Source organism: Eubalaena glacialis, chromosome 4 (genome assembly GCF_028564815.1).
Source record: "Eubalaena glacialis isolate mEubGla1 chromosome 4, mEubGla1.1.hap2.+ XY, whole genome shotgun sequence".
NCBI lineage: Eukaryota > Metazoa > Chordata > Mammalia > Artiodactyla > Balaenidae > Eubalaena > Eubalaena glacialis.
In genome coordinates this window covers 89,694,989-89,710,962 of record NC_083719.1, presented here as the reverse complement: position 1 = coordinate 89,710,962, position 15,974 = coordinate 89,694,989, and the positions used below count along the sequence as shown (strand labels likewise).

Genomic DNA, 15,974 nt, shown 5'->3' with positions numbered 1-15,974 from the left:
ATTTTGTGCTGACAAAATCTTTAAAACTAGATGTATTTAAAACTAGATATATTCCAGTTGGGCTGTTTAGGCCATCTAGTTGTCTTCCTGACACTTGGACTAACATTTGAATAAATATTGTACTAAGTTATAGACAGATTTTTATGGATTTTCATAGCAGTGGCTATAAAATTGTCTCTCTTGCTCTTGTTGCTTATAAGTGATCCCAGATCACCTTAAATATATGTCAGTACCAAGGCAATAAATTATTTTTACATATATTGAAATTTCAGGTATTTATTAACACTGCAAATATGCAGATAGCCTTCAGAAAGGAATAAGGAACCCATTGACACAAACATGTATTAAAGCATAGTTAGCCTGGAATAACCTACCCAAGTGGATCTTCCTGTAAATAGTATCCCTTCTTTTTGTTTATGTGTAGCACAGATAAGTTCTTGCAGAGTCTGCCTTGAGAAGTACATAGGGAATTGGAGGAGATTCATGATTATAGCTACAGTTATTCATGAAACAGAAGGGACAAATAATAGGCTCTTACTCTCCATTTCCTATCTCCTGATGGGAAAGTTTAATATAAAGAGTTATTAACTGTAACAGGGGATTAGAGTAAAAAGTGATTGTTTAATAACAAATAAAGATCATTCTAAAGAATATAGAAAAAGTACACATAAGGAACAGCTACCACCCAGGATCACCTAAGGAAGAGTTCACACTCTGCCCCAGGGCTGGGATCCATACCTTGATGGAGATGGCATAGCTGTGGCTCACTGAATATAGCTGAGAAGTCACTGTGATACTGGGGTGGCAGAACTTGCTGAAAATCAGCCCTGTAGGGTGATGTCTAACTGGAAACCCTCTACAAAAGAACTGTCCAAGGTGGGTGCTGGAGGAAGCTACTGGCCACGTGCATTGCAAGAGCTAGATGCTGGAGAAGCTGTGCACATTGCAGGAGTCTGGTGCTGGAGAAAGCTATGCATGCCGCAGAAGCCTGTCAAGGCTTCTCAACCAGGATCAGAAACAAAGCCCTTTTCCTCCTGCATTGTCTCTTCAGCATCCTCTATGAACAAAGCTTAACATCATGACAGCTGTCAGAACGGAATATATTTAAATGGCCCAAATCCATTTTCACAGAGCTTACAAAAACAGTGAATTTAGATCTGAGAAGCGATAATTGATTATTGGAACAGTCCATATTTTTGACTACTTGGATTCTGTATACACCTTTCTACACACATTTCAACTGCCGTCCAACAACAGTACAGCTATATTTCTACCTAACAAGATACAGCTATTCTAACAAAAGAAGAAATTTTCACCTTTTCCCCAGAATGAACAGATGAACAGTCCCAAGAGTCATTGTATTCATCGCTGGCTATATTAATTACTTCATAAATTGTCAGTCATACTGAATATTCTCTTATATAAAGATTAAATTGTAAAGTTGACTGCTATATAAAATAAAAATGGGAAGGACGGAAAAAAAGAAAATGGTTAGTAGATACAGATAAATATATACATATAACAAGCAAATAGAAAATATGCAAAGCTACTAGTCCTTGTTTCTGTATTTGGTCACAGACTGTAATTCAGAGCTATAGTGTCTTTCTTCCTTATTTTCTCTGTCATCAGCAAGAATCTCACCTGGTTGGGATTCTTTACTTGGTGGTGTGACCCAAACCTACATTTCTCAAGAGTCTGTGTCCTCAATCATCCTGCCTTTTTTGGCTGCTGTAGTTTTCTGGTAACTTTATACTATTGGGCATAGAAATACTAAGAGATGTATACTCTATACTTGAAATTATCACAGGACTTTCAAGTAGAGGAAGGCTGGTTTGTGGAGGGTGAGCTACTCCTACTGGTACAAGGAGGCTCAGAGTGACATGGGGATTCAAAATAGTCAGTTTCATCTGAGTTCAACCAGATGTCCCCATTCTAAGTCTCAGAATCCTGTTTTTTAACCAATCAGTGATAGAACTTTTGAGAAACTTGACTGAGAATTAATTTAATTTAAAATGTATGTTTGATTTTCAGAAGTAAGAGATTTTTTTCAGGGCTCTCATGGACATGCTCTGGTTCTCATACTGTGCTTCACTTTGAGAGTTAATGGGCCCAAGTCTGTCATTTTCTCTTTGTAAGCATGCAGGAGCACTCAGAAGGATCCATCCCACATCACAGGTTTTATAGTCATCATTACTGCCATTAGGTCAGGTGCAGCAGCCACCTGGGTTCCCAAGACATGTGCTTTAGGTGGCACTTCATTGTGTTCAGCCACAGTGATAGTTTAATTTTGATGCCACTGAAAACCATGGATTGATAGCATCCCTCTTCAGTTGGTAAAGAGCTCAGCAGTGAGCTCAAGCCCAAAAGCTCAACCAAACCAATCCCATTCTTACTTCATGGAATCATGCCTGATACCAATTCTGTATCAGTCTGAGCTCAGTCACAAGGGAGAAAACAATTAATTTGAATGGGGTAAGTTTAGTATAAAGAATTACTAACTATAGTTAGGCTACTAGGAAGTAAAGTGAATTCTAAAGAATATAGGAATAGCAGATTTAAGGAATAGCCTTAGGGCTGAGATGAAGCACTCTACCTCCCCACCCTCCAGGGCTGAGATCTAGGCTGTGTTGAAGAGGACACAACCATGGCTCTTAGAGAAGTGTTTATGCTACTATGCTGGCAGAACTTGCTGGAAATCTGCCCTCTGGATCTTGGCAAAAATCTACCTTTGGAGTGCTAAAGAAACTATTCACAGGGAAGAGACTAACTGGAAGCGCTCCTGCTACAAAACCACCCAAGAAGGGTGCCAGGGGAAGCTGCTGGCCACCTTATACTGCAGCTGTCAGGCACTGGGGAAACTGCATGTGCTTCCAGATCCAGGTGCTGGGGAAACCTTTCACGCTGGAGGAGCCTGGTGCAGAAGCCATCTGTGCTCCAGAAGCCCACAACAGGGAAGCCTCACACACTGCTCCCAACAAGCCCGCTAGAACTAAACAGCCCTTTCCTCCTGTGATGTCTCTTCAGCACCCTCTCCTGCAGAGCCTAAGATCATCGTAGCTGACAAAGGAAAAATATTTAAAGGGCCCAGATCTATTTTCACAGAACAGAAATGAAAGGTGTATTTGTCAGAGGCAATAATTCTGTTACTGGCACACTTTTTCTTTTTGCAATATCTATCTGCAAATCCAGAGTCAAATATGGTGTTCAATGTTATTAACTATGTTTATTAACTTTTATTACAATGAATTTATTTTGCTCGCTCTTTTTTTAGTCCTGACTTTGCTTTGGCCTTGGCCCTATCCTTTATTGTAAGTCATCTCAAATCCTTTTTGGAAAGACAGTTGCTAAAATATCTTGGCTAGATCTTGAGGAGTATACAAAAGATTATGTTTGCCATCCAAGAGAACGCAATGTTAACCATCAGGCAGAATCCTATTCCTACCTAGGAAGCCTAGTTTGTTTATTTTTTATTGTGGTAACAGGCACATAATGTAAAATTTACTATTCTAACCACTTTTAAGTATATAGTTAAATGGCATTATACATAAACAACCGCATTCCCTCCTTTCCTCATCCTGTGGCAACCGTCATTCTACTGTTTATCTTATGAATTTTACTACTTTAGGTACCTCATATCAGGTATACAATATTTATCCTTCTGTAACTGGCCTATTTCACTTAGCATAATGCCTTCAGTGTTCATCCTTGTTTTAGCATGTGTCAGAATTCCCTTCTTTTGCAAGGCTGAATTCTACTCCATTGCATGTGTATACCACATTTTTCCAGCTTTATTGGGATGTATTTAACATGTAACATTGTGTAAGTTTAGGGTGTACAGTGTGTTGATTTGAACTTACATATTGTGAAATTATTATCACAGTAGGGTTGTTAACCTCCATCACCTCACATAATTACCATTTCTTTCTTGTGAGAACATTTAAGATTTACTCTCTTCCAACTTTCAAGTATATAATACAATTTGTTGTCTATAATCACTTTGCTACCTTGGATCCCCAAAACTTATTCATCTTATAACTGGAAGTTTGTACCCTTTGACCGGTAACTGCCCATTTCCCCCAACTCCCAGTCTCTGGCAACCACCATTCTACTCTCTGTTTCTGTGAGTTCACCTTTTTTAGATTCTGCGTATAAGTTATATTATACAGTATTTGTGTTTCTCTCTCTGACTTATTTCACTTAGCATAATGCCCTCAATTTTCATCCATGTTGTCACAAATGGCAGGATTTCCTTTTTTCTCATGGCTAAATAATATTCCATTTTATAGATAGATCTATACACACACACACACACCCCCCCCACACCTTCTTTATCCATTCATTCATAAGTGGATGCTTAGGTTGTTTCTATATCTTAGCTATTGTGAATAATTCTGCAGTGAAGATCCTGATTTTATTTCCTTTAGATAACTATCAAGAAGTGGGGTTGTTGGATCATATGGTAGTTCTATTTTTAATTTTGGGAGGGGAACTTTCTGCTGTTTTCCATAGTCGCTGCATCAATTAACCTTCCCACCAACAGTGCATGAGGGTTCCCTTATCTCCACAGCTTTACCAACACTTTGATTTCTTGTCTTTTTCATGATAGCCATTCTAACAGGTGTGAGGTGGTATCTCATTGTGGTTTTGATTTGCATTTCCCTGATGATTAGTGATATTGAGCGTCTGTTAATGTACCTGTTGGCCTTTTGTATGTCTTCCTTGGAAAAATGTCTGTTCAGTTCCTCTGCTCATTTTTTTATTGTTTGTTTTTTAGCTCTTAAGTTCCTTACATGTTTTGAATATTGGTCCCTTATCAGTTACATGATTTGTAAATATTTTGTCCCACTTTGTAGCTAGGCTTTTCATTTTGTTGATTGTTTTTTTTTCCAATGCAGAAGCTTTTGAGTTTAATGTAGTCCACTTATTTATTTTTGCTTTTGTTGCTTATGTTTTAGTTGTCACATCCAGAAAATCATTGCCAAAACCAATGTCAAGGAACTTTTTCTCAGTATTTTCTTCTAGGAGTTTTATAGTTTCAGGTCTTATGTGTAAGTCTTTATTCCATTTCAAGTTAATTTTTGTGAGTGGTGTAAGGTAGGGGTTCAGCTTTATGCATGTGATTATCCAGTTTTCCCAGTACCATTTATTGAAGAGATTATCCTTTCCCCATTGAGTATTCCTGGCTCCCTTATAAGTTGTTCATATTTGCCAGGGTTTATTTCTGGTCTCTTGATTCTGTTATTTGGTCTATATGTCTGTTTTTATGCCAGTACCATACTGTTTTAATTACTGTAGTTTTGTAGTACAGTTTGAAATCAGGAAATGTGATGCCTTCAGCTTTGTTGTTTGCTTTGGCTATTCAGGATCAGGATCTTTTGTGGTTCCGTGCAAATTTTAAGATTTTTTTCTATTTCCGTGAAAAATGCCATTGGAATTTTGATAGGGATTGCATTAAACCTGTATATTGCTTTAGGTAGTATGGACATTTTAACATATATTTTAATTCTTCCCCATGAACATGGGATGTCTTTGCATTATTCATGTCTTCTTTCAGCAAAGTGGTATAGTTTTCAGTGTATAGATCTTTCACCTCTTTGCTTGAGTTTATTCCTAAGTATTTTATTAAGTTTTTTATGCTGTCATGAATGGGATTTTTAAAAATTTCTTTTTCAGATATTTTATTATTAATGTATAGAAACACAAGTGATTTCTATATGTTGATTTTGTATCCTGCAACTTTACTGAATTTGTTGATTAGTTCTAACTTTTTTTTTTTTTTTTTGTGGAGTCTAGGAATTTCTATACATATAAGATCTTATCTGCAAACAAAGACACTTTTACTTCTTCCTTTCCAATTTGATGCCTTTTATTTATTTTTCTTGCCTGATTGCTCTGGCTAGGATTTCTGTACTATGTTTAATAGGAGTGGTGTGAGTGGGCACCCTTGTCTTGTTCTTGACTTTAGGGGGAAAACTTTCCACCTTTCACTGTTGATTATGATGTTAACTGTGGGCTTTGTGTGCCTTTATTATGTTGAGGTATGTTCCTTCTATACCCATCTGTGAAAAGTTGTTATCATGAAAGGATACTGTGTTTTGTCAAATGAGTGTTTTCTTTTTCTTTTTTTTTTTTTTGCATCTATTGGGATGATCATATGCTTTTTATCTTTTCATTTTATAAATGTGGTGTATCATATTTATTGATTCATATGTGTTGAACCGTCCTTGCATCGCAGGGATAAATATCACTTGATCATGGTGTGTGATCCATTTATGTGCTGTTGAATATGGTCTGTTACTATTTTGTTGAGGATTTTTGCATCTATGTTCATCAGGATTATTGGGCTGTAACTTTCTTTTCTTGTACAGGCATACCTCGGAGATATTGCGGGTTTGGCTCCAGACCACCGCAGTAAAGTGAATATCACAATAAAGCAAGTCAACAAATTTTTTCATTTCCCAGTGCATATAAAAAGTTATGTTTACACTATAGTTACTCTATTAAGTAGGCAATAGCATTATGTCTAGAAAAACAATGTATATACCTTAATTTTTAAATACTTTATTGCTAAAAAAGCTAACCATCATCTGACAATGCAAGGTTGCCACAAACCTTGAATTTGTAAATAACACAATATCTGTGAAGCGCAATGAAGCAGAACTCAATGAAACAAGGTATGCCTCTTGTGTCCTGAACTGGCTTTGCTATCAGAGTAATGCTGGACTCATAAAATGAGTTTGGGAGTGTTCCCTCCTCCTCTTGAAAGAGTTTGAGAAGGATTGGCATTAATTCTTTAAATGTTTGGCAGAATTCCCCAGGGAAACCATCTGATCCTGGGCTTTTCTTTTGGGGGAGATTTTTGATTACTGATTCATTCTCCCTACTTGTATTGGTCTGTTCAGTATTTCTGTTTCTTTATGATTCATTCTTGGTAGGTTTTATGTTTATCTTCTAATATATCCAATTTGTTGGTGTACAGTTATTCATGATAGTCTCCTCTGATACTTTGTATTTCTGTGTTATCAGTTGTAATGTCTCCTCTTTCATTTATTATTTTATTTGGGTCTTGTCTTTTTTTCTTAGTCTAACTAAAGGCTTGTCAATGTTATTTTTTCAAAAAAACAGGTGTTAGTTGGTATTTTCTATTTTTCTGGTCTCCACACTTATTTCTGCTCTGATCTTTGTTACTTCCTTCCTCCTGATAACTTTCAGCTTAGTTTCTTTTTCAGATATTTTGAAAAACATTTTCAAACTATTTTCTACTTCCTTGAGGTGTAAAGTTAGGTTGTTTGGTATATTTCCTTTTTCTTAATGTAGGCATTTTTTTGCTATACACTTCCCTCTTAGAACTGCTTTTGTTTTGTCCTATAAGTTTTGGCATATTGTGTTTCCATTATTGTTTGTTTCAAGATATCTTCTGATTTCTTCTTTGCCTCGTTGGTTGTTCAGGAGTGTGTTGTTTAATTTCCACATATTTGTGAATTTTCCAGTTTTCTTCCTATTGTTGATTTCTCATTTCTTGCCATTTTGGTCAGAAAAGATAACTGGTATGATTTCAGTCTTCTCAAATTTGCCAAGACTTGTTTTGTGACATACATGATCTAACCTGGATAATGTTTCATGTGCATTCAAGAAGAATGTGTCTTCCGCTGCTGTTTTGTGGAATGTTCTGTATATGTCTGTTAGGTCCATTTTACCTAAAGAGTAGTTCAAGTCCAATATTTCCTTTTTGTTTTCTGTCCGGATGATGTCTCCATTACTGAAAGTGAAATATTGAACTCCCCTAATATCGTATTGTTGTCTAATCTCACTTCAGATCTGTTTTTATTTGCTTAATATATTTAGGTGCTCTTTTTTTGGGTACATATTCATTTATGATTGTTGTATTCTCTTGATGAGTTGATTCTTTAACATTGTATAATAATCTTCTTTGCCTCTTGTTACCATTTTTGGCTCAAAGTCTCTTTTGTCTGATATAAGTATAGCTGCCCCTGCTCTCTTTGGTTTCCACTTGAATGGAGTATCTTTTTCCATCCCTTCACTTTGAGCCTATGTGTTTCCTTAAAGCTGAAGTGAGTCTCTTACAGGCAGCATGTAGTTGGGTCTTGTTTTTTTTTCCATTCACCACTGTATGCCTTTTGATTGGAGAATTTAGTCCCTTTATATTAGAGTAATGATTGATAGATAAGAACTTACTAATGCCTTCTTATTATGTTTTCTGGCTGTTTTGTAGTTCCCTTGTTACTTTCTCCCTCTCTTATTGTCTTCTTTTGTGACTTGGTGATTTTTTTACCTTTTGTGAATCTAATGTAGACTTGTGCTTTGTGGTTACCATGAGGTTTACATAAAACATCTTAACAGCCTACTTTATGCTGATAACTTCAATTGCCTACAAAAACTCTACCCTTTTATTTCCCCAGTCTTATGTTTTTGATGTCACAGTTTATCTTTTTTTATATTGAGTATTGATTAACAAGTTATTGTAGTATAATTATTTTTAATACTCTTGTCCTTTAATGTTTATTCTTTTAGTAAAGTGGTTAATATACTACCATATTACGGTATCAAAATATTCTGAATTTGACTGTATATTGAATATTTATCTTTACTAACCACATTTTGTTCATCCATTCATCTGTCAGTGGATACTTGGTGTGTTTCTACCTTTTAGATCCTGTGATTATAGGTCCTATCTGCAGTTCTAATCTAATTGTAGCCATAAGGGCTAATCAAACCACGAAAGGATGAGGGTGACTCATACTAGATGGTCATATGATTTGCTGTTCTTTCCATTCCTGTTAGTGACTTTTTCCAGACATTTGAACCCCTAAATAAAGTTCACAACCCAGATAACCTAGGAATACAGGCATACCTCAGAGATATTACAGGTTCAGTTCAAGAGCACTACAATAAAGTGAGTCACACAAATTTTTGGTTTCTCAGTGCATATAAAAGTTATGTTTACACTATACTGTAGTCAATTAAGTGTGCAATAGCAGTATGTCCAAAAAAACGTACATACCTGAATTAAAAAACACTTTATTGCTAAAAAATGCTAACCATCATCTTAGCCTTCAGTGAGTCATAGTAGTAACATCAAAGATCACTGATCACAGATCACCGTAACAATTATAATAATACTGAAAAAGTTTTAAATATTGTGAGAATTACCAGAATGTGACACAGAGACATGAAGTGAGAAATGCTGTTGGAAAAAGTGGCACTGATAGATTTGTTTGAGCCAGGGCTGCCAGAAACCTTCAATTTGTAAAAACATGCAGTATCTGCACAGTACAATAAAATGAGTTGTGCCAGTACTAGTGAACCAGTAATGTGGGTGTGCTGACTCTATGCCACTAGTAGATACAGCCGTTCAGGAATGCATTATTTGCTTCCCTACCTTGAACATCTTGTAACCTTGGCCACATTTTATCTTTCATGAGTTGAACCTGTCCAAAGTATTTATTTTCTTTCATGTTATTGATCTCACACATAAGCTCATAAGTTGGAAGAGGTAACCACTCTTGAAAATATAAGTATGATGGGCAAGTAAGTGGTTATTGAGACAAGATAGATTTTTGTTGTACTTGTGAAAAGTAGGGATTTTTTTTTTTCCTGTGTTTTTTGATTTTTTGGTTTGGTGATGGTTTCTTTCGGAAGGAGGCAAAAAGGGCAGGGACTGAAGCAAAAGAAACCAGTAGGAAGAGGATAATGGTGGATATAATTTTGGAAGATACCTTTAAAAATAGTTTTTCGTTACTGTTTTAAAAAGTGTTTCCTAACAAAGAAATGCGACTTTTCATTTTCAGACTGCCCTGGCACATTTAGAGTCTCTTGCAGTGGATGTTGAGGTGGCCAATCCACCAGCCAGTAAGGAGAGCATTGATGGTCTTCCAGAGACCCTTGTTCTTGAAGATCACACTGGTAAGGGCAAAGTTGATCTCTAATGTTGAATGACACTTTGCATATTCAAGTATATTACCAAGGCACCTAGAAGATAAAATAGTGACTGTCAGAAACTTTCATTAGATTTTGTATGAAACCTAATTCAGACAAACTTTTACCTAGTGGAATATTTTAATTTATCAAGTGATAGGCTGGGACAAATGTTCACCAGTCAACTTTTCTACAAAAGCAATGTTTATTAAATTCCAAATTGTCATGTATTAAGCTGAAACACTTTTGCCAGTTAATTCACCAAAGTCTGGTTCTTTTGTCTTTCATAGGTATTGTCTATGAGTCAATATGTTGGTTTTCAATTTTATTAAAATTGAACTTTATGGGATTGATAAATCAAATTATTTGTTTTCAGCTATTGGTCAGGAGCAATGCTGTCCAATCTGTTGCAGTGAGTATATTAAGGATGATATAGCAACAGAGTTACCCTGTCATCATTTCTTTCACAAACCTTGTGTCTCAATTTGGCTGCAGAAGGTGAGTTGCAGATTTACTTTTTTAAAGTTAATAGTTTCTCCTACAAGTTAATGATGATAGTAGTGTCTTTTAAGCCTATTTTATTTAGCTATATACTCGTAGTAATTTTTAATTCAGTGTTTAAAATTGGTTACCTTTTAATGATTATAGATTAATGATATATCAAACTATTTTACCTTACTAACATTGTCTAAAAACAATATAGGCAAATGATTTTAGGATAAGGCTAATTAGATCTTTGATTATATCCCTGAAATTTGATGTTTTCAAGAATATCTTAAGTAAAGAAGCCTTTAGGACTACTCAGAGTACTATAACAGTGTACAGATATTCTGCTAATATGAGATGGTATCTCTAAAAATGTATATGAGGAAAAGCAACAAGATCCTACCATATAGCACAGGGAACTATATTTAATATCCTGGGATAAACCGTAATGTCAAAGAATACGAAAAAGAATATATATATGTATAACTGAATCACTTTGCTATATAGCAAAAATTAACACAACATTGTAAATCAACTATACTACAAGAAAATATTTTAAAAATTAAAATGTGTATGATATTTAATAACCTACCAAGTACCTCCTATTCAAATTTTTATATACTGTTTTTCAATGTTTACCTAATAATTTTTAAGTATATTTGAATTACTTAAGAAAAAAAAGTTTTACTTAAATCTTCTCAGTGCATTCTACTCTTGCATAAAGGATATTTACATGCAGTTCAGTAGAAATTCCCAAATCACATTCCCAGTTTAATTACTTATGGATATGGCTCCCTTTCTTCTCTATAACCACTCCCTTCCTTCTCTCCTCTCTTACTACCTACCCTCTCCTTTCTCTCTTCTTTTCTTTCCTTTCTCTTTCTTTGCTGTTGCTCCCCCTCTACTGCTACTTCATCTTTGTCAAAACTCTAGTTAATATCTAAAATCCAGTGCAGAAATGTTCCTGATTCCTTTATAAAATCTAAAGTTTCTGTCTAGGCTTTCCAGGCCTTCTGTGATCTAGTCTATCTCGTCAGATTTACTCCTCTGTACATTTACTCATGTTTGCTTAGCCTGGTGTGATCTTCCTCTTACTGTAAGAATAGATGATCTAGGTAGGTCCGCTTAAATTCGACCTTTTCTATCCTTAATATCCTCTTTTTTAAACTCCCACAATAGTATCAGAGCCTTAAGAAGGATCTAGTGGTGTCTGTGCCTGCTCTGTGTCACGTATCGCTGGATGATTGATGTGTGTTTTCCCATTTAATCCTAACAGTAACTCTGGGACATATTGGTATCCTTATTCTCATTTTCCAATCATTGTTATTCATCCAAGGTTACACAGCTAGTGTGTGGTTGATTGAGACTGTACTCATATATTTGACTCTAAAATGTTGCTCTTTTGGCCCCATGTGTATGGCAAGTGCACAATAAATGTTTGCTGAATTAAATTCTTGAATTGTAAATATTATGTATGTTGTACAATCTTGAATTGTCATTGATTTTGCTTTAACCCAAGGTAATAATCTCTTTAGTCTGTCTCCCGTCAGGATGCAGCTTATTGTGAAGCCTTTCCTCTAGGGAGAAGGTTTCCAAGTTCTAAATCTTTGTCACCTTCAACAGCCTGATTTCTTCAACCTTTTTTCTATTCGGGAGATCTCTGGGAAAAAGACAAGATTTGTGAGGGGATAACATATCTCCAGATGACACATCTCTATAACCTTCCATTGGTCCTAAAATAATGTACTCCCAGTCTAACTGCTTTCCCTGTTCCACCTTCCCTCATTGATTTGTTTTATCATTTAGAAGGCACCTAACTCTCCATATCTTTTTGAAAAGGAAGTATATGGCTTATAAAGAAGGTCTGCGGTCCATCTGCTTTGACATATCTGTGCTACACTAAAGTGAGGCTTTAGTATATATGAGGAAGATCCTAGGGGGATAATTTGGTATAATAAATGTGTGAATTAATTAGGTCTCTGGTTTCTCTAACACATGCATTCAGTTCAGGTGAAGACATGCCCTGTGACTCCTTGCTCACCCTTGTAGCACCAGTGCCAAGTGGAGCATGTAGTAGACTCTTAATTAATACTCACTAAATGAAAGATGAGTGACCTAAAAGATACAAGCATGATTGGGAGACACTGTTTACCCTCAGAGAAATTGAGTCTGATTGGGATGAAGAGGAAATAGCATCAAAATTTTGCCTCTCTGTACTGTGTGGATTTGAAGTTTATTTGGTTTTGTTTTTAAGTTATTTGACTTGTTTTGAGGATAATGATACTGTTCTGATACTTTGTAGCAGTTAAGATCTTTCCATTGGCTGTGAACTTGTTTTATTCTCCCCCAGTCAGGGACGTGCCCTGTGTGCCGCCGTCATTTCCCACCTGCTGTGATGGAAACACCTGCAGCTGCTTCCTCTGAGCCTGATCATGATGCCCCACCTGCAAACGGCAGTACTGCAGAAGCCCCCTAAACCTGAACACTTGAATGAGATCGGTCTATCAAAGTAAATCTGCAGATCCTTCTAAATCTGATGTGCAAATAATTATATATAAATATATTTAAAATGCTATATATAGTCTATGCCATAGTTTAGAAAGAGAATATTAACCTTTCTAAACTAAATTTAGGTTTGCAGAAAGTACTAAACATTTTCAAGCTGAATGTTGAAGTAGTGCATTCATTTTCTTTAGTTTAATATGTTATTAATTGTAATGTCAAGCTTATCAATTAACTTTATCCAGAAGAAATAATCATCTGTCTGGCACACATTATTGGTTTTGTCTGAAGTACTGCCACTAAGTGATTATAATTAAGCTTTCCTATTTGCATCAAATGTGAAGATTGTGATCACAACAGTAGTAAAATTTGGTTTCGTTGGAAATAAAAAAGAATTCTAAAGCATGCTTTTTCATTGGTCCCTTTGCTTTTGCTTCATCAAAACCTCTTGGTTCATAGTACTGAGTGGTTTTATAAGAAGATAACCTATTCTTTCATCTTTGTTTAAAATTAGGACTTTTTAGAATGCCAAACAAAACTTCTGGCTAGAGCATCACAAAATTTTAAAATCTTAAATGTAATCTCCTTGAAATGGTTAGGTAGTAAAATAAGTTATTATATTTGAAATGGTGGATGTGCTTAAAGTAAGGTTAGTAAAGCATATAAACAATCTCATGTGCTCAGTGCTTGGTACAGTGAGATGAATTAGATGGCCTTATGAAATCCTTTCTGTTTGGTTAAAATTATACTTGAAGGTCCAGAACACTCATGGCACATTTGTGTAATAAATACTGGATATAGTTAAAGGTAGTTTTGGCTCTGAAATATTTTGGAAAGTCTGAAAACACACATAAAGTGTTTTAAAACACTCATTCTGTTGTATACCGAAGGAAAACCTGAATCCTTAAAGAACTAGAAGATTAATTGTGCTGTCTTGTATAAAGCATAAAACTAATGGGGTCCAGGACAGACTTGGCCATACCTTTTTACAACATATCTAAACCTTACTATGTTATAATTTATTATTTTAAAATATTGTTGAACAAGGATTAGTCATATTACATTATCAGCCTTTGTTTCTTTACACTAATTTATTTTGGGAAAATTATTCACCTGGAACTAAAATAAAAACAAGTAGTTTCAAATTAAGCCATGGATGAAAAAGGAATAGATTGTATGATTGCCTAGTGACTGTATGAACAGAACTGAACAGGTAACACAGTTCCATTCTTAATTTCCTTTCCCTAAAAGAGAAAAGAAGATGCTGACCTCACATTTATCCTCTGAAAGAGATCTGTTCACAAGCTTTTACAAAAGTGAGGAAATCAGCTTTCCTTACTTTACATTTTTTTTAATGGGAAATTTGACCCACAGGGTCATCTTTGTAATTATGTAACCAAACGAAGAGCGCACAGCTTTCTGTTTAGGATATCACACCCAGTAGGCAAGTATGTATCAACATGGACATAATATTTAACTTATGGATGTGATTCGGTATCAACACCAGAGAATGATGGGTGTTAGAATGCCACATTTGAGCAAGTAAAATAGTAAAACACATAGTGTACATCCATCCAAGTAGTACAATGATAATTTAGTTTAGACACATAAAAAGAATGTTTATATGGCTTCCCAAATGCAAAATTACATTTTATTTGTGTAATTAATTTCTCTGCATATTTATATTCCATCTCTTTTCTTCATTCTTAAAAATGTATTTTCACTGTTGGCATATTTGAGGCTTAAATATAAGGAACATAACACTTGCATTCTAATTTTTGCATATATTGTAAATGTGTCTGGTACTTACAGCAAAATACTGTGTATCCTTTTATGGGTAAAACAAAACTGAACATTGCATGCATGTAATGTGGTGACTTTGTAATTTAGGGGTTCTTTGGGGCTTCTGTGACTTTGGAAATGCTTACATTCAAGCCTTAATGTTGCATTAGGTAGCATGTTTTCCTTCTGATGTATATAGTCACTGTTGTATAAACTATTCTTTGCTTGTTTTCTACTCTGTGATCTTTCCATACCATATTTCATTGATGATCAGTTAGTGTCAAGGAGTCAAATCAAATTAAAATTAATTCTCATGTGTATATTGTGGAAATTTGTGGCTAGTGTGATTTTTATTGTTGTTGTTTGTTTCCTTTAAATAATAATGATCAGTTGTGACACTTAGTGGTTAAACTGACATTGTTACAGATTTCTCTGTTATAAGCCACACATTATATTTAGGCAGTATAAAGGGACCTTGGTTTTCTTCTCCTAGATAGCAGCTGTCCCAAAGAAAATATTTCTTCTTTGGCTGTTAAGATTTAGCTATTATCTGCCAGTTGTTAAGAGGTTTTGGTTCCAAATTCGACCAGCAGTGTTGAGAGCTGAACTTAAGATAGCTGTTGTACTTTTTGCTTTCCATCTGTTTCTGCCCTTCATTCTTGGCTCCCTACTATCTGTAAACAGCTGCTATGAAGGAGAAAAGTTGAATAAGAGTTGGCTTAAAAATTCTTTTAAAAAGAAAATTGAGGTTTTAGAATTTTCATTGTAACAAGCTGATATAAGCTGAGGCTGACAAGTTAGGACACCTAAATATTGTTTGATCACATCTTGGCTCCTTTTGAAAAAGTAAAGAATATATGAAGGTAAATTAGAAATATAAATATTAATAAAAGTATTGTTTCTCTTATTTCTCTATTATATGTTAAATGACTTGACCTAATAATTTTATTTTTTTAAACGTTTTCTTCTTTCTTGTAATTTGAATGCTGATATTTAAAGGTAGATCTATGTGGTTTTCTTTCGTGTTTCTTAATTGTTTATCTCTAAGCTAACTAACTCTTTGTGATCTGCATTTATATATAAACTGTTAAATATATGTGAACTGTTAAAATGGAATGCAAGTTTTTCAAAAGCCCAGGTCTAAACGCAATGATTGGTTTATTGTTCTACAACCCCAATCCATCATTTTTCGTGTAAATCATAAACAATAAACAGGATATACTCAGTGGTCATTTCTAATATTTAATTGTGTAGTCTTATCACTTCTA

The 15,974-nt window shown here is 35.0% G+C and overlaps 1 protein-coding gene across 1 annotated transcript in view; it reads left to right on the top strand.

Moving 5' to 3' along the window:
- Positions 1 to 13,369, top strand: part of PJA2 (praja ring finger ubiquitin ligase 2) — a 75,554-nt gene extending 62,185 nt beyond the window's left edge. The window contains exons 8-10 of the mRNA XM_061189505.1: positions 9,810 to 9,924; positions 10,313 to 10,434; positions 12,773 to 13,369. Of these exons, the coding sequence (XP_061045488.1) occupies positions 9,810 to 9,924; positions 10,313 to 10,434; positions 12,773 to 12,898 (363 nt within the window). The 3' untranslated portion in view covers positions 12,899 to 13,369. The remainder of the gene's footprint in view (positions 1 to 9,809; positions 9,925 to 10,312; positions 10,435 to 12,772) is intronic.
- Positions 13,370 to 15,974: the final 2,605 nt, after the last annotated feature.